General features: G+C 50.0%; 1 protein-coding gene across 1 annotated transcript in view; it reads right to left on the bottom strand.

The window, feature by feature from the left end:
- Nucleotides 1-3,988: 3,988 nt before the first annotated feature.
- RASGEF1C (RasGEF domain family member 1C) overlaps nucleotides 3,989-24,456 on the bottom strand; it is a 37,571-nt gene continuing 17,103 nt past the window's right edge. The window contains exons 6-13 of the mRNA XM_007083074.3: nucleotides 20,359-20,448; nucleotides 18,689-18,791; nucleotides 18,118-18,197; nucleotides 17,939-18,034; nucleotides 13,223-13,318; nucleotides 11,262-11,385; nucleotides 4,504-4,576; nucleotides 3,989-4,028 (exon numbers count right to left, since the gene is read on the bottom strand). Of these exons, the coding sequence (XP_007083136.2) occupies nucleotides 4,004-4,028; nucleotides 4,504-4,576; nucleotides 11,262-11,385; nucleotides 13,223-13,318; nucleotides 17,939-18,034; nucleotides 18,118-18,197; nucleotides 18,689-18,791; nucleotides 20,359-20,448 (687 nt within the window). The 3' untranslated portion in view covers nucleotides 3,989-4,003. The remainder of the gene's footprint in view (nucleotides 4,029-4,503; nucleotides 4,577-11,261; nucleotides 11,386-13,222; nucleotides 13,319-17,938; nucleotides 18,035-18,117; nucleotides 18,198-18,688; nucleotides 18,792-20,358; nucleotides 20,449-24,456) is intronic.

The raw sequence follows: 24,456 nt of genomic DNA, 5'->3' as shown, positions 1-24,456 counted from the left end.
GCCTTGCACATGTATGAGATACTCCAGGTCACTCCTGAAACCCCAAGGGCACCAGGGGCCTATACTGTCCATAAAAGGAAGAGGCAGGAGTGGAAGAAAGACGTGTGTCACTGTGTCTGTGCTTGCAGCAAGCCTAGGCTGCTAGTTGGAGCTCCTCTGCCCCCTCGGGAGCTGAGCTCTGGAGGCTGATGGACTCTGGTAAGCCCAGGCCTCATCCCTGTGAGCCGATCGTCCTTGGGCAGAGTCTCTGTCACTTGCCAAATGGGATGGTGAAAGCACCCACCTGGGGGGTTTGTTAGGCTGTGTGTAAAGAGCCAGGCTTGGGGCTTGGCACTTTGACAGAAGCATTTCAGTTTCTGGGTGAAATGAAGCTTCCAACTGAGGCACTCCCTGGCTGTGGTTCTTGACTGAGTTACTTGGCTTCTTGCTCCCTTGGCCCATCAGTGGGTGTGCCAGCACTAAGAGTTAGAGACTGGGGCATTGCTTGGGGGTACCCATTCTTTAAGAACCTCACGTGAGCCCTGCAGTGTGTGGGGAGGCCCGGGGTGGGGGGGTGCAATGGCCTGAGGTCTGTTGGCTGCTTGAGAAGTTCAAAGGACCAGGGGCCATGCTGGCAGCCCAGGAAGGGAACAGGGGGTTTTCTGTGGGTTCCTCTGGGACAGCTTTGGCCACGCCTTTGAGAACCACTCTGGGGTCATATCTTGGGGTCCTGCCCTGGAGGGCTGCTGGGTGGGATAGCCAGGCTTCTGCAGAAGCCTATATGTGGCTAAGTTACTGGAATAAGTTGCTGGTCATGATGGAGACGCCCTCACCTCAGGAACTGTGGGGGGTTGGGGATAGTGGGATGCATCTTCAGTGATACAGTGACGTGGGGTCAGGGTTTTCAGCTCTCCCATGGATCCCCTGTGATTGATTCTGAATCTCAGCCAGGCCCAGGGGCCTCTGAAGCAAACCCCAGTCAGGGATATCTTCTTGTCCTCCCCCACTTTGCCCTCTCTGGAGGGCTCTGGGAAAAAGCACTAGAAAGAGACCATGGCTGTACCCTCTCCTTGGCCTCCTGGGCACCATGGGGCTGTTGGCTGCTGGCTGCCCCAAGGCCCAGATGCCTGCCTCGTGGACGAGCTGGGCAGCTTCAAACACTGGGCTGCATGTTGGGGGCCCGTGTCACCCACCTGGCACTGCGCCAAGCCTCACGGCCATCAGTCTTGGGTGCCACCTATGATGCTGACGCTCGATTCACAGGTGGAGGCCCCGCCCTTCAGAGCCCGTGTGGGCCATCTAACCCAACTGTAAGGACTGAGGCCAGGTCGGCAGGAGGACAGAAAGGGTCTCTATGGGGAAGGGCCATGAGTCCTGGAGGCAGCAAAGGAACCATCTGGGAGGCTGTAAGCAAGGCGTCATCCCTCTTGGGGTTCTGAGGTTGCACCTGGAGAAGGGCCACCACAATCCTCACCTTGGGGGCTGCCAGGCAGGTTTCTCAGAGAAAGCCTCCTCCTCGCTGCACTGGGGCCTCGACCCAGCAGGTTCAAGGGCCTATTGGATGAACCTGAGATACAAACACACTTGGCCTGAGCCTCCTCAGGCCCTGCGTTTTCTGTGGGGCTGGTCATGGACTTTCTCCTTCTCACCTGCCCAGCATGGGGTGAGCCCCAGCCTCTCCCTGCCATCCTCCCAACACCCACTCTGCACTGAGCCACTGAGGGGCTGGTGGGAGCAGGCATGAAGACAGAGCTGCATGTCAGGAATCCCTCCCCAGAGGCTGCATTCTGACTAGATTGACAAGGTGGGGAACAGCATGCACAAGGTCACAGAAAACAGGAAATGGAGTGTTTTTTGCCTTGGGACCACAAGCCTGGGGGCAGAAGGGTCAGCCCACCCTCTACCTGTACCGACAAGCTTGATTTACCTCCTGTCTAACCGCTGGAGTTGCAACTGTGGTGCTGTTCTGCTTTCTCCAATGTCCTTTCCTCATGTTCCCTGCAGCCTGGTAGGGGAGAGGCTGCTGCCATTTCTGAACAGGAGAGAGCAAGGACTGAGCTGGGCCTTGGCTATGGGGAGGCATGGCTGTGGGGAGGCATTTGGGTGCCTGGGTTTGGAGAAGAAGCTGGAACCCTGGGCCCCGAGGCCTCTCCCAAAGCTTGGCATTCTGGGGTTTCCTCACAGGTCCCTGCACCAACTCACTCAGGAACCAGGAGATGGAGCTGGGTGATTGGCAAGGGCTGGGGTCCAGAGTGTTCTGTCTCCCCGTGGCTGGGGTAGGACACAACCTTCTCGGGTGGGCACTGGACCCTGAACAGGCCTCCCTGAGCTTCATGGGCACCAGCCCTGGACCTGCCATCATGTGTCTCAGAGGCCACTAACTCCTGTGATGCTTGCTTCCTGCCTCTGATACAGGACTCAGTGTGATCAGAAGGCAGGGACAGTCCCTGCTGATGTCTGCATGTCCTGTCTAATGTTTCCCAAGAGATACCAGGGAGCGAGAGAGTGAGGGAGCAAGGTGCTTCTAGCCAGGGCTCCTTGAGGCCCCATCAGGGGCTGGATGTGGCATGAGGCAGGGTGGCAGCCTGAGCCTGGCTGCTGGCTGAAGCCCATCCCTGCTCTGTTCCCTGCACTACTTGCCCTCTCTGGGGTCTTGGATGAAAAGGGGGTGTGCTGGGCTGGGCAAAGAGCAGATCCTGCCCAACCCTAATGTTCTCATGCCTTCTGTGGCCTTGCTGACATCCGGGGTTTGCTGGGCAGAATTCCCCAGAGAGGAGGCACTTGGAAATGTTGTGGCATTGTCTCTGCCTGTCCCTCTCAGATGGGACCCAAGTCCATGCTACCAGGACAGCCAGGTCTGGGACTGAGCAGGGCCTGAGACTGGCCAGGGTGGGTCAATGAACTCCAACACACACCCCTCTCTGCCCAGCAGACCCTGACTGTGTGAAAGGTACACATCATACTCCCTGACTTCCTGGCTGGGTGACCTGGTCACATGCCAGGTGGGGGCTCAGCAGCTCCATGGCCCATCTGCTTCCTGGCACAGAAACGTGACTCAGTGTATGAGGGTCTGGGGCAGGGGGTGGGGTGGGGGCGCGGGTAATGGGAGGAGTCTCATGGTAGGTTCATCAACCCCATCTCACCCCCACCCTCCAACCCTCATAAAAGAAGTGTCTGGTCACATGTAGGGCTGTTGGGTGTCCATTCACCAGGCCCTGTCAGTGCAACATGGGGTCTACAGAGTGGAAATGGCCACCGCATCCCCAGGCCCGAGCTGGGAAACTGCCCTTCATCCTGCCAAAAGTTTATGCCAGACCCACGAGTGAAAAGCACAGTGTGGACGTGGATATGCAGGGTGTATGAACATGTTTATACCAATTCTAGAGTTTACAATGTACTGTACATGTTGTCATTTTTGTGACTCAAATCTGTCCCATGACCTGTGTCACAGCTGTCACCGGAAAGCTATCCCCTGATACCAGCAGGATCCAGAAAGGGAGTGAATTGGGCTGCAGAAACCAGCCCATCTTGGGGCCAGGGGAGTGGGACAGGGTAGGGCCCATCAGCAGAATGGCAGGGGCCAGCGGCGTGGTGCCTGCTGGAGATGTAGAGGCTCCCAGGCCACCTGGTGACAGACTGGGGGTCAGCCCCTGTGGCACTCATCACCCAATGAGAGTGACACTGCAGTCACCCGGCCCTCTGGGGGTCGTGCCGTGTCCTTGCCGAGGTCACAGTAATGTGACCCCCACCATCCTGAAGGCAGGGCCCCTGAGGCATGTGCCACCCACATGTCAGGAGGCCCCTGGGCCTGCCGGGGCCGAAGTTCCACAAAAGGTGGAGGAAGGTCTCCTGTGCCGTGTGGTCGCTGGGGCGGGCGCCAGGCCGTGGGGTCACGGTTTGCAAAGCAGGGAAGCACCAACACCTCCACTTTCTGCTGGGCCGGCTGAGGCAGGGCTGCGGAAGGCTTCTGCTGACTTCCTCCCCTCCTCCTCCTCCACCTCCTCCTCCTCCTGCTCAGAGCTTCTCACGTCTTCCCCAAAATAGAAGATCTGCAGATTTAAACATGCCCAGGGTGGTGATTATACTTCCCTCCAGCCAGTCCCTGCAAGGCAGGTGACTCCCACCCCAGAGGGGCTCTGTACAACCCTCTTGGCTTAGTCCTCAGAGCCCACTGCTGCAGGCTTGGTCTGACCTCCGCTGGGCCGTGTTAATAGGCTGAACGAGCAGGAGGTGGTGTCTCACTTTCTGGCATAAGAATATGGACTGGGGTTTCCTGGACCTGGACACACATCCTGACGGCCTGCAGGGCCAGCCTCCGGCCATGGCAGTGGGGGTGGGGGTGGGTTGCAATCCTAACCTCCCTCCCACCCAGTGCATGAGTCCCACCCCCACCCCTAAGAGCCTGGCCTGTCCTGCCCCCTCCTCACGGACCTGGGTATCCACAAAGCCCCTCGGCCCTGGCCTGGCCCCAAGCACCCACCTTCTCCCCCATGCCAGTCTTTACTCCCGTCTTCACAGACTCACCTTAGAGATTTCCACCTCTCTTTTTCTGTTTGGTTCTCTGGGCTCTCACTTTCATAAGAAGCCAAATAAAGACCTGGTCAGAAAACGAGGTAAAATCACACAGTTATGGCCTATGATAATAGCCTGTCCTATACCCAGAGTCTGACCTGCTTTTTATTCTTAAATTAAACCTGTTGGGAGGTACACATGCAGTTGTATGTGCTAATTAATACAGAGAGGTCGGTGTACCCTTTCCCTAGTTTCTCCCAGTGGTCTGGGAGAAACCAATGGTCTCGCATTTGCAAAACTATAGCACAGGACCACCACCAGCATGTTGACGGTTTGCAGAACACCCTCATCACCACCAGAATCCCTCAGGCTGCCCTTTTAAGGCCCACCTGCTTCCCTTTCTTAATCCCTGGCCACCACTAATAGGTTCTCCATGTCCAGATTTTTGTCATTTCAAGAATGTGATATAGGGGCACCTGGGTGGCTCAGTCAGTTAAGCGTCCAACTCTGGATTTCCACTCAGGTCACAATCTTGTGGTTTGTGAGATCAAGCCCCATGTGGGGCGCTATGCTGACAGCACAGAGCCTGCTTGGGATTCTCTCTCCCTCTCTCCCTCTCTCTGCCCTTCTCTCACTCTTGCTGTCTCTGTGTCTCTCAAAATAAATACATAATTTTAAAAGAAGAATGTGATATAAATCGAATCAGTATGTAACATATGGGATGGTCTCTTTTCACTCCGAGTGATTCTCCGTGTTTCATCCAAGCTGTAGTATGAATCAATACTTAATTCCTTTTTCTTGCTGAAGACTATTCCGTGGCATGGATATACCACAGTGTGTTTAGCCACTCACCCACTGAAGGACACCTGCATTGCTTCCAGTGTTTCGCTAGAACTATTTATGCTGCTGTAATCATTGGAGTGCGGGTTTTTTGTGTGAACATGAGTATTCGTTTCTCTGGGATAAATAAATGCCCGAGAGCACATTTACTGAGTCAGACAGGCGGTGCAAATTTAGTTTTATAAGAAACCCTTTGTCTAGTTCTACATCCTGAAGATTTCCTGTTACTTTTATTCTTCCTAAAAGCTATACAGTTTTACATTTTATATTCGAGTCTGTGATTCATTCTGGGTTAATTTTTCATAAAAGGTGTAAGGATGAGGTCAAAGTTCATTTTTTGGCTTATGGATGTTGAGATGCCCCTGTTCCATTTGTTGCAAGGGCTCACTTTCCTCCGCTGAATTGCTTTTACACCATTCTCAAAAATCCCTGGGCACAGTGGGGTGTCTGGGTGGCTCAGTCAGTTGAGCGTCTGACTTCGGCTTGGGTCACGATCTTGTGGTTCATGAGTTGCAGCCCTGCATCTGGCTTGCTGCTGTCAGCTCAGAGCCCGCTTCGGATCTTCTGTCCCTCTTGCTCTCTACCTTTCCCCATGCACACGCTCTCTCTCTTAAAATTGAATAAACATTTAAAAAAAGTCACTGGGCATTTGTGTGGGTCTATTCTTGGGTTCTCTATTCTGTCCCATTGATCCACGTATCTGTCTTACCATTACCACACTGCCTTGATTATTGTAGCTGTATAATATCAACTTTAATATTGGGTAGAGTAATCCCCCCCATTTTACTCTTCTTTTTCAAAATTGTTTCAGCTATTCTAGTTTCTATGGCTTCCCATATACATTTCATTTAAAAAATTTTTTTAAAATATATATTTTTGAGAAAGAGACAAAGTGTGAGTGGGGGAGGAGCAGAGAGAGAGGGAAACAGAATCCAAAGCAGGCTCCAGGCTCTGAGCTGTCAGCACAGAGCCCAACATGGGGCTCGAACTCATGAACCATGAGATCATGACCTGAACTGAAGTTGGATGCTCAACTGACTGAGCCACCCAGGCTCACCCCCATATACAATTATCTTAGAATAATTGTATCTTTGTCTGCAAAAAAAAAAAAAAAATACTGTCTTTTGATGGGAAAATCCTGGATTTTGATAGGAAATGCATTAAATCCGTACTTAAATTTGGGGAGAATTGGTATCATTGCTATGCTGAGTCTTCCAATTCTTGCATGTCATGTCCCTCCATTTATTTAGACCTTCTCTGATTTCTTTCATTAGCATCGTGTAGATTTTGGCATGCAAATCTTGGATATGTTTTGTTAGATTTATACCTAAGTATTTAATGTTTTTGAGCGATTATATTGAGTGATGGTGTTGTATTTTTAATTTCAGTGTCCACATATTCATTGTTAGCACACAGAAATATGATAGATTTTTGTGTCTTTATCTTGTATTCTGCAACTTGTGCTGAACCCACTTAGTTCTAGGAGTTTTGGAGATTCTTTGGGATTTTTTACATTTTTTAATAAATAAGGACAGTGTTAATTCATCCTTTCTGATCTGTCTTTATTTTCTTTGCTAATATTTTGTTAAGGAATTTTTGCATCTATATTCACAAGGGATCTTGGTCTTTATTTTCTTTGTTTTACTACCTTTATCTGGTTTTGGTGTCAGGGTAATACTGGCTTCATAAAATGAACTGGGAAGTTCCGTCCTCTTCTGTTTTTTTTTTTTGTTTGTTTATTTATTTTTGGGAGAGAGAGAGAGAGAGAGAGAGACAGACTGTGAGCAGGCAAGGGGTAGAGAGAGGGAGACACAGAATCCTAAGCAGGCTCCAGGCTCCAAACTGTCAGCACAGAGCCCAACACAGGGCTCGAACCCATGCACTGTGAGATCATGACCTGAACTGAAGTTGGATGCTTAACTGACTGAGCCACCCAGGTGCCCTGTCCTCTTCTATTTTTTGAAAACGATTGTGTAGAATCCATATTAAGTCTTCCTTAAATGTTTAATAGAATTTTCTAGTGTAACTGTCTGAGCCTAGAGATTTCATTTTTGGGATGTTTTAAAATTACAAATGCAATTTCCTTAATGGTTATAGGGCTATTCAAATGATCTATTTTGTGGCAGTTTATGCTATTCAAGGAATTGGTCCATTTCGTCTAACTGGCCAAATTAATGGGTCTAGAGTTGTTCACAGTATTTTCTTATTAGCCTTTCAATGATGACAGAGACTATAGTGACATCTTCCATTTCATTCTAGATATTAGCATTTTCTGTCTTCTCTTTTTCTTTAAGAGGTTCTTTGCTGGAGGATGGCAATGTTACAGTTCTTTTCAAAGCACCAACTTCCTGTGGGTTACTTGAACAGTTTTTAGAATTCCATTTTGATTAATGTACAGTAAATTCCTGAAGGATATTTTCACTGGATATAGAATTCTGGGTGGGCAGCTATTTTCTTTCAGCATGTGAAAAATATGCCACTGCCTCTGGCCACCATGATTTCTGATGAGTACTCTAGTCATCCAAATTGTTTTGCCCTTATAGGTAAAGTGTCATTTCTTTCTCAGTGTTTTCAAAATTTGTGTCTTTTTATTTGGTGCTCAGAAATGTGACTATGATGTATCTTGGTATGGGTTTTTTTGGGTTGATCCTTTTTGGAATTCACTTGGCTTCTTGAATCTGTAGGTTTCTATCTTTTCCAAATCTGGGAACTTTCCAGCTATTACTTCTTGGATTATTTTTTCAACCCTGTCCATTTTGTCCCCTTCCTTCCCAGACTCTGATGACAAGAGTGTTAGATCTTTTGTTATAGTCCCACAGGTCCCTGACACTCTGTTGTTCAGATTGTTTAATTTCTATTGTTCCATCTTCCAGCTCATCAATTCTTTGCTTTGTCTTTTCCATTCTGCTGTTGAGACCATCTACTCAGTTTTTTATTTTAGTTATTGTATTTTTCAATTCTATAATTTCTACTTGGCTCCTTTTTATATCTTCTGTTTCTTTGCTGATACTTTCTATACTGTCACCTGTTTCAGGGAGCCTCAAGGCTGGCTGTATTGCTAGGCAGGTCTTGCCAGAGGAAGCCTGGAGCTTAGTGCTAGTCAGGATTCTGTCAGAGGCTGTGACTAACCCAGTTGGGGCTCAATACATCTTAGGTCCCTTCTCTTGCTTTCTTCAGTTATTATTATTATTGTTTTTTTTTGGTGGGGGGAAGGAGAGGATGAAACAAGGGTCACTGGAAGGAGCTCCTTTCTTTTTTGATTTGTTTTTTAAAGTTTATGTATTTATTTTCAGAGAGAGAGAGAGAGAGATAAATAGAGAGACAGAGTGAGAGTGAGCAAGAGAGAGAGAGAGACAGAGTGCAAGTGGGGGAAGGCAAGAGAGAGGGAAAGAGAGAGAGAGAGAGAGGGAGAATCCTAAGCAGGCTCCATGCTGTCAGTGCAGAGCCCAACACAGGGCTCAATCCCATGAACCGTGAGATCATTACCTGAGCTGAAATCCAGAGTTGGATGCTTAACTGACTGAGTCACCCAGGTGACTTGGAAGGTGCTCCTTTCTAAGGGCACTTCAGAAGGGCTAAGTTTTTTTGCTGTATGTTCATGGCTAAATCACTGCCTCACACACAGCACGTTCTCTAGAGATACCATTGGCTGAAGGAGTGAATGAAATGCCCTTCTCTTGGGACACTTGGGTGGCTTAGTCGGTTAAGCGTCCAACTCTTGATTTCAGCTCAGGTCATGATCTCACAGTTATGAGATGGAGCCCCACAATGGGCTTTACACTGGGCATGGAGCCTACTTAAGATTCTCTCTCCCTCTGCCCCTCCCTTGTTCATGCTCTCTCTCAAAAAAAAAAAAAAAAAAAGAGAGAGAGAGAAAGAGAGAGAGAAGAGAAATGCCCTTCTCTCACTCCTCTCCCTGCCCCCAGGCTCTCCCACCCCTTTCCTAATACGCTTTTGACACATTACTGCACAAGTTCTATTGGTTAATGACAACAGTTATCATAGTAACTAGTAGGTTAAATAATGGCCCCCAGAGATATCCAGATCCTACTCCCCGGGACATGTGAATATGTTAGCTTCTGTGGCCAAAAGGGACTCAGCAGATAAGATTAAGTTAAGGATGTGGAGATGGGGGGATTATCCTGGATTATCCAGCAGGGCCCTAAATGACACTGCAAGTGTCCTTCTAAGAGCGAGACAGAGGAGACTTGACCACAAGAGAGAAGATGATGTGATGGTGGAAGCAGAGGTTCAAATGATGTGCTTTGAAGATGGAGGAAGGGGGTCATGTGCCAAGGAATATGGGTGGCCACTAGAAGTCATAACAGGACAGGGAACAGTCTTCCCCTCAGAGCCTCCAGAAATAACCAGCTCTGTTGACACCATGATTTCAGCCCAGTGGAACTGACTTTGGACTCTAAGAGAATAAATCAGTGTTGCTTTGAGCCACTTAGATGCAGCAGGTGAGGCTTAGAGAGGGTGAAGCACCTGCCTAGAGTCACACAGCTTGCTGGGGTGGGAACAGCCCAGGCTGGCTTATCCATCAGGCTGCTGAACTTCTTGTTACAGGTAGGGATAACTGTTTCAGGTGAACACTCCCCTCCCCCCAACCCACCCCCAAAAGTTAATGGCTCCAAAACATAACATATAAAATGGCAAACTTGAAAGTATTAACAATTAAAAGCAAAATCATTAAAAACTCCTTTCTCCTAAGTTTTTGTTTTTGGCAGAACATGTTCTCCCAGGCACGGGTGTGGGTCCCTTTATAAAATGCTTGCTGTGGGGACGCCTGGGTGGCTCAGTTGGTTTAGCGTCTGACTTCAGCTCAGGTAATGATCTTGTGGTTTGTGGGTTCAAGCCCCGCATTGGGCTCTGTACTGACAGCTCAGAGCCTGGAACCTACTTCGGATTCTCTATCTCTCTCTCTCTCTGCCCCTCCCCTGCTCACGCTCTGTCTCTCTATCTCTCAAAAATAAATAAACATTGGGGCGCCTGGGTGGCTCAGTCGGTTGAGCGGCCGACTTCGGCTCAGGTTACGATCTCGCGGTCCTTGAGTTCGAGCCCCGCATCGGGCTCTGTGCTGACAGCTCGGAGCCCGGAGCCTGTTTCAGATTCTGTGTCTCCCTCTCTCTCTGACCCTCCCCCGTTCATGCTCTGTCTCTCTGTCTCAAAAATAAATAAATGTTAAAAAAAATTAAAAAAAAAATAAACATTAAAAAAATTTTTTAAATGCTTGTTGTGCTCAGTGGGGACCTCCTGGGGTAGGTTGAGGGTCTTGGATCCAGGAAGCAGCTGACCATGGGGCCACATTGCCTCCCCTGAGATGATCAACTCAGGACCAAATGGCCACTTGCTTCCAGCACTTTCTCTTCCTGGAGTATGCTTGCTTAGAAAATTCACAAGCAAATTTGTCACATTTGATAAATGATCAGATGGGAATGCTGATTTACTGGAGGGCACAGACATTAATGGCACTCTGGAGAAAAGATGCCTCATCACACACACACACACACACACACACACAGGCATGCACGCACTCACACAAACATGCACACACCCCCAGCTGTGGAAAGACCCATGGGGAGCCCAGGGCTCTGCCTTCCCTATGTGAGCACGGGGAGGGTAGTTCTCACCATCTTGCTTATTTTACCAATGAGGAAAGTGTGTGGGACCGATGGTTTCAATTTATGATGTCCAGCAGCAACCATACTGTGTCCAAGGGGAAGCCTGGCCCTGGGGACCCTGGAGGTCCCCAGCCTGCAGCTCCTCAGGCCCTGACTGGTGCTCAGCCTTCTCTGCTCCCTTTCACATCCAACAAACATGGGCATGATGCATCCTGCTCGCAGCAGGGGCCCCATATGGAGATGTGACTAGGAGACCACCCCAGAGTCCCAGAGCTGGGGGTGACAGAGGCCATAGGGTCACCTTACCATCCTCGCTGAAGATGGGGGCGGTGTGCAGGTAGTGGGTGATGCTGGGGTCTTGCTCAAAGGGACATTCCACTTGTTTCCACGTGATGAACTCTCCAACCTGCTTGGCCAGCTCCAGAAATTTCTGCCAGGGTCATTGAAACACAAATGGGAGCCCCTTACCCCGCCTCCACGCCTCAGTGCCTGGAGGTCACCTGTGAGAGCGGGCCAGTCTCACTCATCTGTCCCTGGGGGCCCACTCCTGGGCAGGGCAAGGCAGAGCACTGGGCAGTAAATGACAGACCCCCCATTAGGAAACCTGGGTGTTCGCCACATCTCTTCATTCCCTCTGTGGAATCTGGGGAGAGAGAGCATCTAGGGCCAGGTCATCGGCAGGCAGCACATCCAGTGAGAGGCGAGTATTACTCTAGTTTCATTCTTTTTCATGATTATCCCTGAGTTTGTTTATCTAGAGAATGATGCAAATAAATTTAAATAAATGTATTTAAGGAAGATTTAAGTGGATCCACTTAAAGCAGAATTTTATTTAAGTAAAATTTAAATACATTTATTTAAATTAAAAAAAAAATCTGTGCTGACTTAAAGAAGGCTTTTAAATAAACTGCCAGCATAAAGTCATGACCGGGTGGGAACGACCCTCTATGGCATCTTTCATCAGTCCTGGTGGCTGGCTCCAGCCCCCACTGCCCCTGCCCCAAATCTGGGGCCTCAGAAGCACTTTACAGTCTTGCCTTTCCTCCCTCCGTCTCAGGTCTGAGGACCAGTTTAAGAAGAGTGCAATACAGGGCTTTCCACAGCTGGTATGTGTGGGGTCTTCTGGAAAGTGTGATCTTGGGCTCCCGGGCCCCTCTGTTAATTTAACCCAAGGCCAGCCTCCTCCATGTCACTTCCAGTCCAGACTGTCCTGGGGATGCGGCGCCCAGGCTCCCTGCTGGACTGGACTTCTCCCTGCTACACAGGTTCTCAGGGCTAACCAGGCCAGCAGGCAGCACAGGAAAGTCTGCCGGGGAGTCTGTGTGAGGCCCCAGAGCAGAGGCAGCTCCAGGCCAGAGGGCCCAGGCGTTGGGTGGGGGACCCACCAGCAGGGGATGCTCTCCCCACAGAGCCCTTGGTGGGCTCTGTGCCAAAGCCCTGTTTTAGAGAGGGAGAGACTGGGGCTCAGATAGCGCAGGGGCCAGCCCAGGACTGACTGTCCCTTGGTGTTGGAGGCTGGGTGGGGCCAGCACGAGTGTGGGCCAGCCTTCCTAGGGAGAAGAGTCTCCTCCTTCTTGCAGATTCGGGGGTTGTCACTGCTGCATGGCTGGCTTTGTCTATCTGACTCAGTGACCACTTGCTGTCACTGCCCAGGGCTCTCAGGGCTCCTGGGCCTCAGCTCCCACCATGCCTACCCCACCAGCCACTCCAAGATATGTGTGCTGGGTGGTCCCATGTGTGTGTGGGGGGGGTCAGCCTGCCTTTGCTTCTAAGGAGCTCAGGGACTGGAGAGCTGTGACCAAGGAATGCCCAGTCCACTGAGTATGGGCTGGGCCACCCTCTGTCTGGGAGGTCAAGGGGAGCTTCCTGGAGGAGGGGGACACTTGAGCTGATGGCAGTGAGTGTCTGCAGAGGGAGTAGAAATCTTTCCTTCTCTGCCCACACTGCTTGCCCACCTCCTCCTGTGCTCAGGGAGGCCTTCCCTGACACATGCCCTGTGCCCTGTGCGGGTCACAGCATCTCACCCATTGTCACTGTGGGTCCGTGGGGCTTTCTCACAGCCTTGTGCTCTTCGAGGGCTGAAAATGAGTCTGCCTCACCTGTGGCGGGCAGTGGGGGATCAGTGCCTGCATGAGCCTCAGTCTCCTGTGGAAGGGGTGGGGTGGGGAGACCCTGATAATCCCACCGTGATGTCTTGTGAACCGTCCCCAGTTCGTCTGGTGCCCCTGCCCTGGGGGCTTTGATTGTCGGGGGCCCCTGGACTCTACCTCAAAGTTGACATGTCCATTGGGGAGGCGGTTGGCACAGCCCTCGTTCAGGAAGTAGATGTCCTTGATGAGCAGGCTGAAGAAGGGAATGACGATCTGGAAGAGAGAGGGTACAGGTCAGCCCTCAGTCGGCAGGAAGCACAGGCCCCTTTACCCTAGCACCAGACTCTTTCTTCCCAGGCCCCATCAGACTCCAGTGCTGACTGAGCACCTACTGTATACGGCACCCCCCCCCCACACCGCCTCTCCGTGTTGGGGCTGAATGAAAGATGCATGGTCCTCATGCCTTTTGAACATTTCTTCCACTCTCCGCGGGGAGAGGCTGGTGGCAGTTCCCCTCGACCCTCCACCATCCAGGGATCTGCAGACCACCTGGTTCAAGTGTGCCAGGAGGACTTCAGGTGCATGCAGAGCCCACCATGAGATATGTATGGAAAGTGAGTCACCTGTTGTGAAATTCTGCAGCCTACTTTTTAAAATATATATTTCATGATTTGTCATTTTATGCCTTTCTTGATGCCTGAAGGAACAGACTTTGGAGCCCGGCCTGAGTAGGGCGGGGGTCTCTGCGTATCACTGCCTGGATGTCTCATTTCTCCCTCCCTGCTCTGCACATGCCAACTCCTGGCCCCTAGGGAAGGGACACCCACTGCTGACAGCTCTGGCGACCCGAGGGGAGCTGGCTGGGTGCACGCTGCTGCGGTGGGTTGGACTGTGTCCCCCCAAAAGATACATTTGAGTCCTAAACCCTGGTGCCTGTGAATGGGACCTAATTTGGAGATAGTCTTTGCAGATGGAATCGGGTTAAGAGGAGGTCATACCGGATAGAATGAGCTCTCCTCCAGTGACTGACGTCCTTGTGAAAAGAGGGAAATTTGGACACACACAGGAAGGATAGCCATGTGAAGACAGAGGCAGAGATGGGAGTGATTTGGCCACTGGCCAAGGAACACCCAGGGCCATCAGAAGCTGGGAAAGGCAAAGAAGGATGCCCCCTTTGGAGGGAGCACGACCCAGACAGACTACCTTGATTTTGGCATGTGGCCTCTAGAATGGGGAGACAATACATTTCTGTTCTTTTCTTTTTATAATTTTTTAATGTTTATAAATTTATATATAACATTTATAAATGTTTATGTTTTTGAGAAAGAGAGACAGACCGTAAGTGGGAAAGGTACAGAGACAGGCGGAGACAGAATCCGAAGCAGGCTCCAGGCTCTGAGCTGTCAGCACAGAGGCCAACGCGGGGCTGGAACTCATGAGCCGTGAGATCCTGACCTGAACCGAAGTTGGACACCCAACCAACTAAGCCACTCAGGTGCCCCTGTTCTTTTTTCATTTTTAAGTAGGCTTCACACCCAGTGCGGAGCCCAACACAAGGGCTTGAACTCATGACCCCAAAATCAAGACCTGAGCTGAGATCAAGTCAGATGCTGAACCGACTGCACCACCCAGGCGCCCCAACATTTCTGTTGTTCTAAGCCAGTTCCTAGGGAACTAACACGCCTGCTGTGCCCTCAGGCTCCAGAGCTGGGCATGTGCTGCCAGTCCGGCCAGGAGTGGCCTTCAGCCCATCACCCTTGGGACCAGGCGCCAGGGCCTGACATTTCTGGCTAACCCCTTATCTAAGTTGATAAAGGCTTTGAGATCAGGACCTGGGTATGACCACTCTGCACAGTACGGATGCATGGATGGCTCAGTGGGTCAAGGAAGATGGGAAACTGAGGCCCACACAGTGGCAGGGCCTGGCCCAAGGTCACCCAGTGAGTGAATGCTGAGGCTGGGACCAGAGCCAGATTTAGCAGGGAGATGAATTGCCTGGTTTGTCCAGGGCTGAGGGGTTACATGAGATACAGTTTCAGTGCTAAAAGTGGAGCCATCCCAGGGAAACTGGGACAAACTGGTCACCTTAGATTTATGTCAACTCCTCAGACATTTGCTCAGGTCTTCACTGTGCTAGGTGCTGGGGCTTGGAGAAGAGTGACGGTATGTCAGACACATCCAGTGTAGTGGAGCCTTTTCCCTGAAGTCTTTGCTATCTATAGGCTGGGTTTAATTCCCATTTGAGCCCCTAAAGAGCCCTCCACTCATGCCCTGTCACAGGGGCATTGGTGGCCGGCCTGAGTGCTCCATTGTGCCAAGCTATACATGCATGGGGATCGAGTTTCATCTCAGCAAGTTCCGAGATGCAGGGTTCTATTACCCTAACTTACAGACAAGGAAGTCGAGACCCAGAGAGGTTAAGCAACTCACACAAGCTCACACAGCAGTAAGTAGCTCAGGAAGGACTAGCCCCTGTCCTGCCTGCTTTCTCACTGTGCCAGGAGGGAGAGCAGTCTCTGTGCATCTCCCTATGCCCACCACAGTGCTGAGCCCCAGGCCCAGGGTTGGGGCATGATGGCTGCGTTGGGTTGTAATGTGCCTGAAATGTTCCAGGACAGGGACGGGATTAAGGGCAGTGGTCCTCAGGGACTCAGTGCAGGCTTCCTAGAGGGTGGACATTGGAACTGGTCCTCAAAGAGGCAGCATTTTCTGAGAACTTCTCACCATTTCTGCCTGCCCACATGGGCTCAGACTACCATCCTATCAGGCTTTAGCATCCTGGCCGGTCTTCCTGCCCCCATGGGTTGACTGTAACCCACTGATGTTGTTTTCTGGAGCTAAGCGGTGGCATCAGGGGGTCAGCCAAAGAATCCTGTGTGGAGTGGGCCCCATCACAGAGATGGGGAGAAAGAGGGGCAGATAGGAACTAGCTATAGATAAGAAGAAAGCATAGGATGCCATGACCACTGAGACCTCCTGGCCTCAAAATTTCAGCTGTAGCAGTGAGGAACTGCGAGAGCATCAGCAAATATTCTTCCTTCCTTCCTTCCTTCCTTCCTTCTATCTGTCCCTCCATCCATCCAACCAACCATTCATCCATCCATCTTCCAGTCTTCTATCCATTTATGAAGCACCTTCTGTGGGCCCAGCCGATGATCTATATCTCTTTGGACGTTAGAGGAGAATGCAGAAAAATGAAAGGCACAGCTCTGTAAATCACCCACCTCGAGCCCCTGTACCCCAGAGCTGGAAGGGGGCTCAGCGTGCAGGAATGGGACATCACAGTCCACCCCACAGCCACCTGGTGATCACGGATGGAAGAAAAATAATGCAGAGTGCCAGTGCCATAATTGACATCTTGGACCAAAGGTGGCAGCCAACTCTATCTGCCCCCACTCCACAGTCCCACTCCTGGGCCACAGGCGAGGACCTCTGTGACTGCCACACAGCACCTGCGCTCTGGGAATAGGACGAGGCCTGGTGGTACGCTGGAGAGGCTGACTCCTGGTTTTGCCACCTACTTGCTGTGAGACTGGACAAGTGAGGTCTCCTCTCTGAGACTCAGTCTTCTAATCTGGGAAATGGCACTGCTAGAATCCACCCGGTAAGTAGTCATCAGAATTGAATGGAAGGGAGAGACAGAGTCAAGTAGTCCTCACGTGGTAAGTGTTCAGTGAAGCAAGGTCTCTGTCCCTGCCACTCTGGTTTTGCAGCTTCCTGGCTCCTGGCGGACAGGTTCACTTGCCCGGGATTTTGAGGTTCTGTCTCACTGAATGCTGCTCCCTGGCATCAGCCCTCCTCAGACCCAGAGCTGCTGAAGGGCTCACAGCCTGAATAGGAAAGGCCAGCTGGATAGGACATAGCCATCAGTGGGGCCAGGGTCTGTGAACACCCACCCTGGGAGGGCCGGCTGGGTGGCACAAATGTGCAGGTCTTGGCCTGCTCCCCAGACTTAAACCTTGGTAGCCATCTCATCTAATTCCACAGGGACTTTGAATTTCAAGAACAGCAACTTGTTCTCAAACTGGAAACAGACCTCCACAAACACGGCAGAGACCTAATTCTGCCAATATTCCTGCCAGGAGATCAGGCAGAAAAGGTCTTGGTGTTTCTTCCCCATGGATATGATAACTCTAATCATCGGGCTGGTGACAGGTTTTAAGCCAGAGGTTCCCCGCAATCCAAGGGCCCAGTTTCTTGTATTGGAGGCCACCAGGAGAATTTGGGAGACAAATACAATTGATCAGGGTCAGCGAGGCCCCCAAATGCAAATGTATAAGAGCAGAGCCTGTGAAAAGGCAGTTCTAGTGAGCGAGAAGCTTGGTTCAGTCATTGCCAAAACCGTGAATGTGATCTGAAGCTATATCAATGAAGGTATTGCGTTTAGAGTAAGGAGGTGTAAGACCCTATGTACTTGTAAACAATTTGATCTGAAACAGAAGGGACTCTGACAAGTCACACTGTTCAGGGACCAAAGAGATCCAAGTGGGGAGTGGACTGGAGACCGAGTATGGCGGGGCAGAACTGGGTTGTTGACTTAGGAGGGAGGGGAAGGGGACCCGGGGGCGCCGAAGGACTGGTGGGTAGAAGAGGGAGCAGCCTCATTCTGCCTGGTCCTCCAGAGAGGACAACCCCAGCCCCATAAGGGAACACTTCCTACCAGCTAGAGCTGCGTGAGCATGGGCTGATCTGTTCTGTAAGGTGGTGAGTTGCCCAAATTGGAGGCAAAGAAGGAACATGGCTGCCTATACAGATGCTGTAGAAGGGCAGGGGTTTGGACCCAGTGACGTTGGAGTTGGCATAGAGGCTCTCTGATACAGCCCATCTAGGCCAAGGTAGGGAGTAGGAAGGAGTAGGGAGGAGCTCTCAAGGCCAGGCAAGCCTCTGACCTACCTTCTCCCGGCTGCTGTGGGCAGTCAGGGAGCGGTGGGCTGCCCCCCGCAGGGCTGTCCTGTAGTTGCAGAAATTCCCTGTCGGGTCCATCTGGTGCTGGAAGGAGACAGGGAAGCATGTGGGGGAGCTGCATCCCAGGGTCGGCCAGTTCCAGCCGGCAGCCCGGCAGCCTTGCTTACCTCAAGGATGAAAAACTTGGCTGTCTTCACTTTGGCCCAGGTCTTCTTCAGCCTGGAGACAGGGCTCATGTTCATGCCGGCTGGAAGAGGGAGGGTCGAGCTAGGGGAGCGTCTCTGGGCTGCACAGTCTGCTTAATTCCCTAGGGCGGGAGGCCTGGGGGGTGGCCCCAGCTGGCCACCTGAACCAAGGCTGAGGCCTCTGCAGACGGCCCGATGGTGGTGTATGGGTGCTGGGGACACTGTGTCTGGGCGAACCGGCCCATGTGTGCAGGCCCCTGTCCCAGTACCCGCCAAACTGGCCCCACACCATGACCAGGGTCTGCTTTGGGCCCCTGCTGTCCCTGGTTCTGGGGACACACTGTCCAGCCCTCACCAAACACCCTGGCAAGGAAGGCCTCAAAGGGGGGGGGGTCAAGTCTCCAGGACCTCTGGGGCAGGGGAGTATGGGCTCAGCAGCACCAACCTTGCTCAGAGGAGGGCCCTGGTTTCCCCCCCCGCACCCCACCCCTGGCCTGTCTGCAAGTGCCTCTGGGGGCGCTCCCACGGGGCCCGGGCTGGCTGGCCTACTCACAGATAATGGCCATCAGAGAGTTGAAGTTGCCAATGTTGAAGCATTCACGGGCCACGTCAATGAAGAACTCCACCACCTGGGCCCTCTGCTTCTTCTTGGCCGGCTGGGGACAAGGCATCTGAGCCTTAGTGGTGACACGCCCCACCCCGTCACTAGGCCAGTCCCTCATCAACATTCTCTCAACCCAGTTCACGGTGGAGCCGCTTGATGCTGGGTAGTCTGCAGCCAGAGAGTTCAGGGTCTCTGCGCGTCCTCGGCAGAGCCCGTAGAGCCCACCACCATGACGGGCTGCGGGGGAGGGGGTCTGACGGGACTCCACGGGGCATCCAGAGTGCTGAGGGGCTCTCCCTCCAAGACACAGCTCCTCCCTCCAGGCCCAGCTCCAGCATCCTCCATGGCTCCCTCACCCGTCCCCCGTGCATCGAGCTTGCTCTCCCCACACTGGGGCTGCACGGACCCCGGCCCTGTCCCCAGAGTGGCCCCCTCCACTGCTTCCTGTTGAATGACTGCATGACTTCACCTCCAGCTTGTGGCCAAGTGCTTGGGACCCTGACTTCTCTGATGGCTCCAAACAATGTTATCCCCTGGGCCGTCCTAGACTGAGGCACTGCCTGACTCCTGGGAGGGCTCAGTCCAGCTTTGCCTATGTAAAAACTGCCACCTGAGCTGCCAGGCCAGTAATGCAAATGCAGGAAGCAGGTGGGGCCCGTGGAACCCTACCCTGTGTTCTTTCCATATGGATTTTGCTCTTACATGCAGCAGTGGTCTTTACTGCCACAAGGAAGCATGAGACGTGCTGCCCAAACCCCGTTCAGAAAGCCTCCCACCCGAGGTCCTTCCTGTCCCTATCGGGGTGTCTGTACAGTGGTGGAGATGGCTGAGCCTGGCGGGGATGGAGGCCAGGCATTTCAGCCTGCTGTGGGTGCCCAACAGGAAGCACTCCCAAGGCTGAGGCATCGCAGACCAGCTTCTCCTTCTGAGCAGGCCTGCCTCTGCCCCTTTCTCTGCCCCTTACCCCAGTTTCCATCTCAGCATTTGCTTCCAGAGAGCCCCACCTGGCACCTGTGTTGCCTTTAGTCTTTCCTTCCCTGACACAAGTGGCCCCAGGGCCTTACCTGATGGTGACAGGGGGCTTGGAGGAGGTTCCTCCGCTCTAAGGAAGAGAAGAGGGTGGGTAGGGTCTGGCCCTGAGGGACCGTGACTTGGTGACAAGGGCACCTGGCTCAGTATTGATGTCTTGCTGCCTTCTGGGAGAAGCTGGAGACCTGGGCTTTGCATGTACAATCTCCCAGTTCTTAAAAGGTTGGGGCATTTCTATTCTAAATGCTGAGAGAGCCAAACACAGTGTGGCAGCAGGGCAGGCCACGCCACCCAAGGCAGATAGGAAGAGATGGGGGCGGGACCACTTGGCAGATCTGACTCTTTCAGCAAGCCATCTCTGACACTCTCTGTCAGAGTCCAGTGGATCCGTGCCAGGCTCCATCCGGAGAGAAATGTCACGGTAGGCAAGCTGGGTGGTGACACCTGGTGTCCCAGAGAGGTGCCCAGCTTGGTCCCGGGCTTGGACACAGACAAGCTCAAGAGGCCCTTCTGGTTCCCTCCCAGGTGGGCTCCCCCAACCCCCACCACCTTTGGCTAAGCCAGGTCATACCCCCCGGCTTTCTACGCACCATGCAGATCTCAGTCGCCACGAGGTAGCACAATCTGTTGAACCATTTCACATAAGCCTCCAGATTGTTGGTCTTGTCACTGAAACAAGGCTGGGAAAGACACAAGGATCATACTCAGTCTTTCTGTCAATAACTTTTGGAACATGGAGTCAGTTCATTGATCATTATTGTAGATGATCTGGAAACCGTTGAAACCTCAAAATCATCCACAAATACCAATGGTTTGAAGTGTATCCTTCCAGTCTTTTTTCTATATACTCGAAGATGTAAGTTAATATGATATATATATATATATATATATATATATGTATATGCATAGCTCCCCACATCTGATTGTCATTTTTCATGGATTCTGTCTTTGTGAATCTGTCTGCTTCCTAAAAACGTATTTGTGGCCCCAAATCGCTACTCATGTCACTGTCACTTGCTGTCATTCATGGATATGTGCAGAGTGGCAAAAAATTTGAGTCACGTGGGGTGCCTAGGTGGCTCAGTCAGTTAAGCACCCGACTTTGGCTCAGGTCACAATCTCACGGTTCATGGGTTCGAGCCCCACATTGGGCTTGGTGCTGACAGCTCAGAGCCTGGAGCCTGCTTCAGATTCTGTGTCTCCCTCTCTCTCTGCCCCTCCCCTGCTCATGCTCTCTGTCTCTCTGAAAAACAAATAAACATTAAAAAAAATATTTGAGTCACTCAAAGTGCCTTTTTGTTCCCAGCAGAGGTTGAGCTGACACCCTGCCTTCTCGTTTCAGCTCCCCTACTGTGAAGAAACTGTCCTTTTTTTTTTGTGGTCTGTTCAGTGTGATGGTGAGTTCCCTGCTTAACGTGGCTCCAAGCACAGTGCTGCAGTTCCTGAGCACATGAAGGTTGTGATGTGCCCTAACGAGAAAATACGTGTTAGATAAGCTGCACTCAGACATGAATCATGAATTCAATGTTATTGGAAGAACAATATATGTTAAATACAGTGTCTTTGAACAGAAACACGCACAATGCAAGGTTATGTATTGGCTGGTCGACGCAAATGTGGTGGGAGGCTTGCAAGGAACTTACCCCTGTATTTCCCTTGGGAGCAGTGGCATTTGCTAATTCTGTGTTCATGACAACTTCATGGATATAATCATGTTAAATTATGAGAGTCAACTGTATGTATCTATCTGCACATAACTGTATATATGCTTCCGTATTTTTCCACATGAACCTTTTCATGTGTCATAAAATATCCCTTGGAAACATAATTTTTCGATTGATGTGGAATATTCAGCTGTATAAATGTACTGAAGTTTAAAAGATTTAACTTAACTTAAATATTCATGTTGAAATTGCCAGGGTGACTTTCAATAAGTAGAGGGGGAGATGGAATTGGGGATCTATTAATCCAAAAGAAGTAAAGAAAAGAGGAAAAAAGACAGGGAAGAGTTGGGAAGACAAGTCAAAGGTGCACAGAAAGTGGTAAAACCTGATCCATATATATCAGTAATTATAATTGCTGTTTTTTATTTTATATTATTTTATTTTACTTTATTTTATTTTATTTTTCAGTGTGTGTGTGTGTGTGTGCACGAGCAGAGGACAGGGGCAGAGGGAGAGAGAGAGAATTTTTTTCTTTTGGTTTATTTATTTTTGAGAGAGAGAGAGCATGAGCAGGGAAGGGGCAGAGAGAGACAGAGACACAGAATCCAAAGCAGGCTCCAGGCTCTGAGCTATCAGCACAGAGTCCCACACAGGGCTCTCTTGAGCCATGAGATCGTGACCTGAGCTGAAATCAGATGCTTTAACCAACGGAGCCATACAGGTGCCCAGAATCATTTTTTTTTAATGTTTGTTTATTTTGAGAGGGGGAGGGGCACAGAGAGAGAAGGAGAGAGAACTCCAAGCAGGCTCCATGCTGTCAGTGCAGAGCCCGATGTGGAGCTCAATCCCACCATGAACCATGAGATCATGACCTGAGCTGAAATCAAGAGTTGGATCTTTAACAGACTGAGCCACCCAGATGCCCCGAGAGACAGAATTTTAAGCAGGCTCTGCACTCAGTGCAGACCCTGACTCGGGGCTTGATCCCATGACCAGAAGAAATCAAGAGTTGGATGCTCAACCAACTGAGCCAGTCAGTTGTCCCAATTGCTGTAATTTTAAAACCCCAGCTACTTGATATTTTCAAGTGGGACACCCCAAATCCAAAGATATAAGTTAAAAAAATGGAAAAATATATATGAAAAATATCACATAGCTGTACTAATATTAGACAAAATAGATTTTAAGGCAGGAAAAAAAGACTCTAGGGCAAAAAGCATCAGAGAAGATTAAAGGGTAACCACATAATGGTAAAAGTTTGATCAATTGAGGGTATGTCACAAGTCCAAACTTGCTTGCGCCTAACAACATAGCTTCAAAATATAAAGGCAAATGCAGTCAGAAAGTAAACCTCTTTATAGGGAGAAATCACATCTTCTTGCCACAGTGGAAGATTTTCACACATTGGCAGTACTCCACAGATTATGGAGACAAACAAGACAGTATAAATATAAATTTGAGCAACACAATTTACATAGTTGAAGTAATGGACAGATATGGAAGCCTGTCTACCCTCCAACCTATGAGAATGTGCATTCTTTTCAAATAGTCGGAAATCTAAAAACACATTTTAAAATGATCTATGGGTCAAAGATGAAATCGTCACGGAAATTAAAACAAGAACGAAAATGTTGAAAAACAAAATGTGGAGGATGCAAACAAAAAATATATTTAGAAAGAAATGGATAGTCTTTCATGCTTTTATTAGAACAGGGGCTCCTGGGTGGCTCAGCTGGTCGGGTGTCTGACTCTTGATTTTGGCTTGCGTTATGATCTTGTGTTGTGAGATTGAGCCCTGCGTCAGGCTCCATGCTGAGCAGGAAGCCTATTTAGGATTCTCTCTCCCTGCCCCTCCCCCACTCAGGCTTGCACACGTGTGCTCTGTCTCTCAAAAAGAAAAAAAGAAGAAACCATAACAACAGGCTGAATATCCAACAATAAAAAATAATTAGAAAAGGAAAAAGAAAGAATCCAAAGCTTTCTGGATTTTTGGATTTCTACTTTCTTTAAAGTAGATGGAGGGAAATAATAAAGATTAGAGAAAAAAATGAAATAGTAAAGAAAGATGCAACACATAGGATCAAGGAAGCTAGAAGCTCTTTATTTGAAAAGGCTAACAAAATTGACGAACACTTAGCCAGAGGGATGACGGAACAAGGACGGATGTAAATACAGAGAATATTAGAGGTGAGTATGACTTGTTTGTTTAAAACAAACAAGGAAAATCTTGAATCAGTACATGAAAGTCTTCCCTAAATGGAAATAGCAGGCCCACATGGTTTCGCTGGCAAATTCTAGCCCAATGATCCAGGAGGAGGAAATTCAGTCTTTTATACAGAAGAGAGAACAGGGAAAGAGAAAATAAAGACTAGAAAAGAAGAGGGGCAGGCAGGAAAATAACAAGACCATCTCATGATTATAGCTGCAAAAATCCTAAACAAAACAAGAGCAAACGGAATCTTAGGATGTACAAAAAAGATAACGATCACGACCCGATTTCATATATCCCAGAAATGCAAGGAGGGGGGGCTCCACATTGGGAAAAAAAACCAACTAATACAGTAAGTAGTTCCCCTCTTATCTGTGGTTTGTTTTCTGTGGTTTCAATTACCTGCCATCGAGCAAGGTCTGGAAGCAAGATGATCCTCCTTCTGACAGAAGGTCAGCAGTAGCCTAACACCACGTCATTGTGCCTACATCATTCACTTCCCTTCATCTCTTCACGTAGGCATTTTATCATCTCACATCATCACAAGAAGGGTGAGTGCAGTGTAATAAGATATTTTGAGAGAGAGAGGCCACATTCACACAACTTTTGTTATAGTATGTTATTATAATTGATCTATTTGATTATTGTTATCTCTTACTGTGCCTGATTTATAAACTTCATTATAAGTATGTATGTATAGGAAAAAACATAGTATAGAGTTCAGTACCATCCGTGGTTTCAGGCATCCACTGGGGTTTTGGAGTATATACCCTGTGGATAAAGAGGGAGACTACTGTATAAATAATCACTTAACA

Source organism: Panthera tigris, chromosome A1 (genome assembly GCF_018350195.1).
Source record: "Panthera tigris isolate Pti1 chromosome A1, P.tigris_Pti1_mat1.1, whole genome shotgun sequence".
NCBI lineage: Eukaryota > Metazoa > Chordata > Mammalia > Carnivora > Felidae > Panthera > Panthera tigris.
Note: the sequence above shows the minus strand (reverse complement) of the source record. Positions and strands in the feature narration are given on the sequence as shown.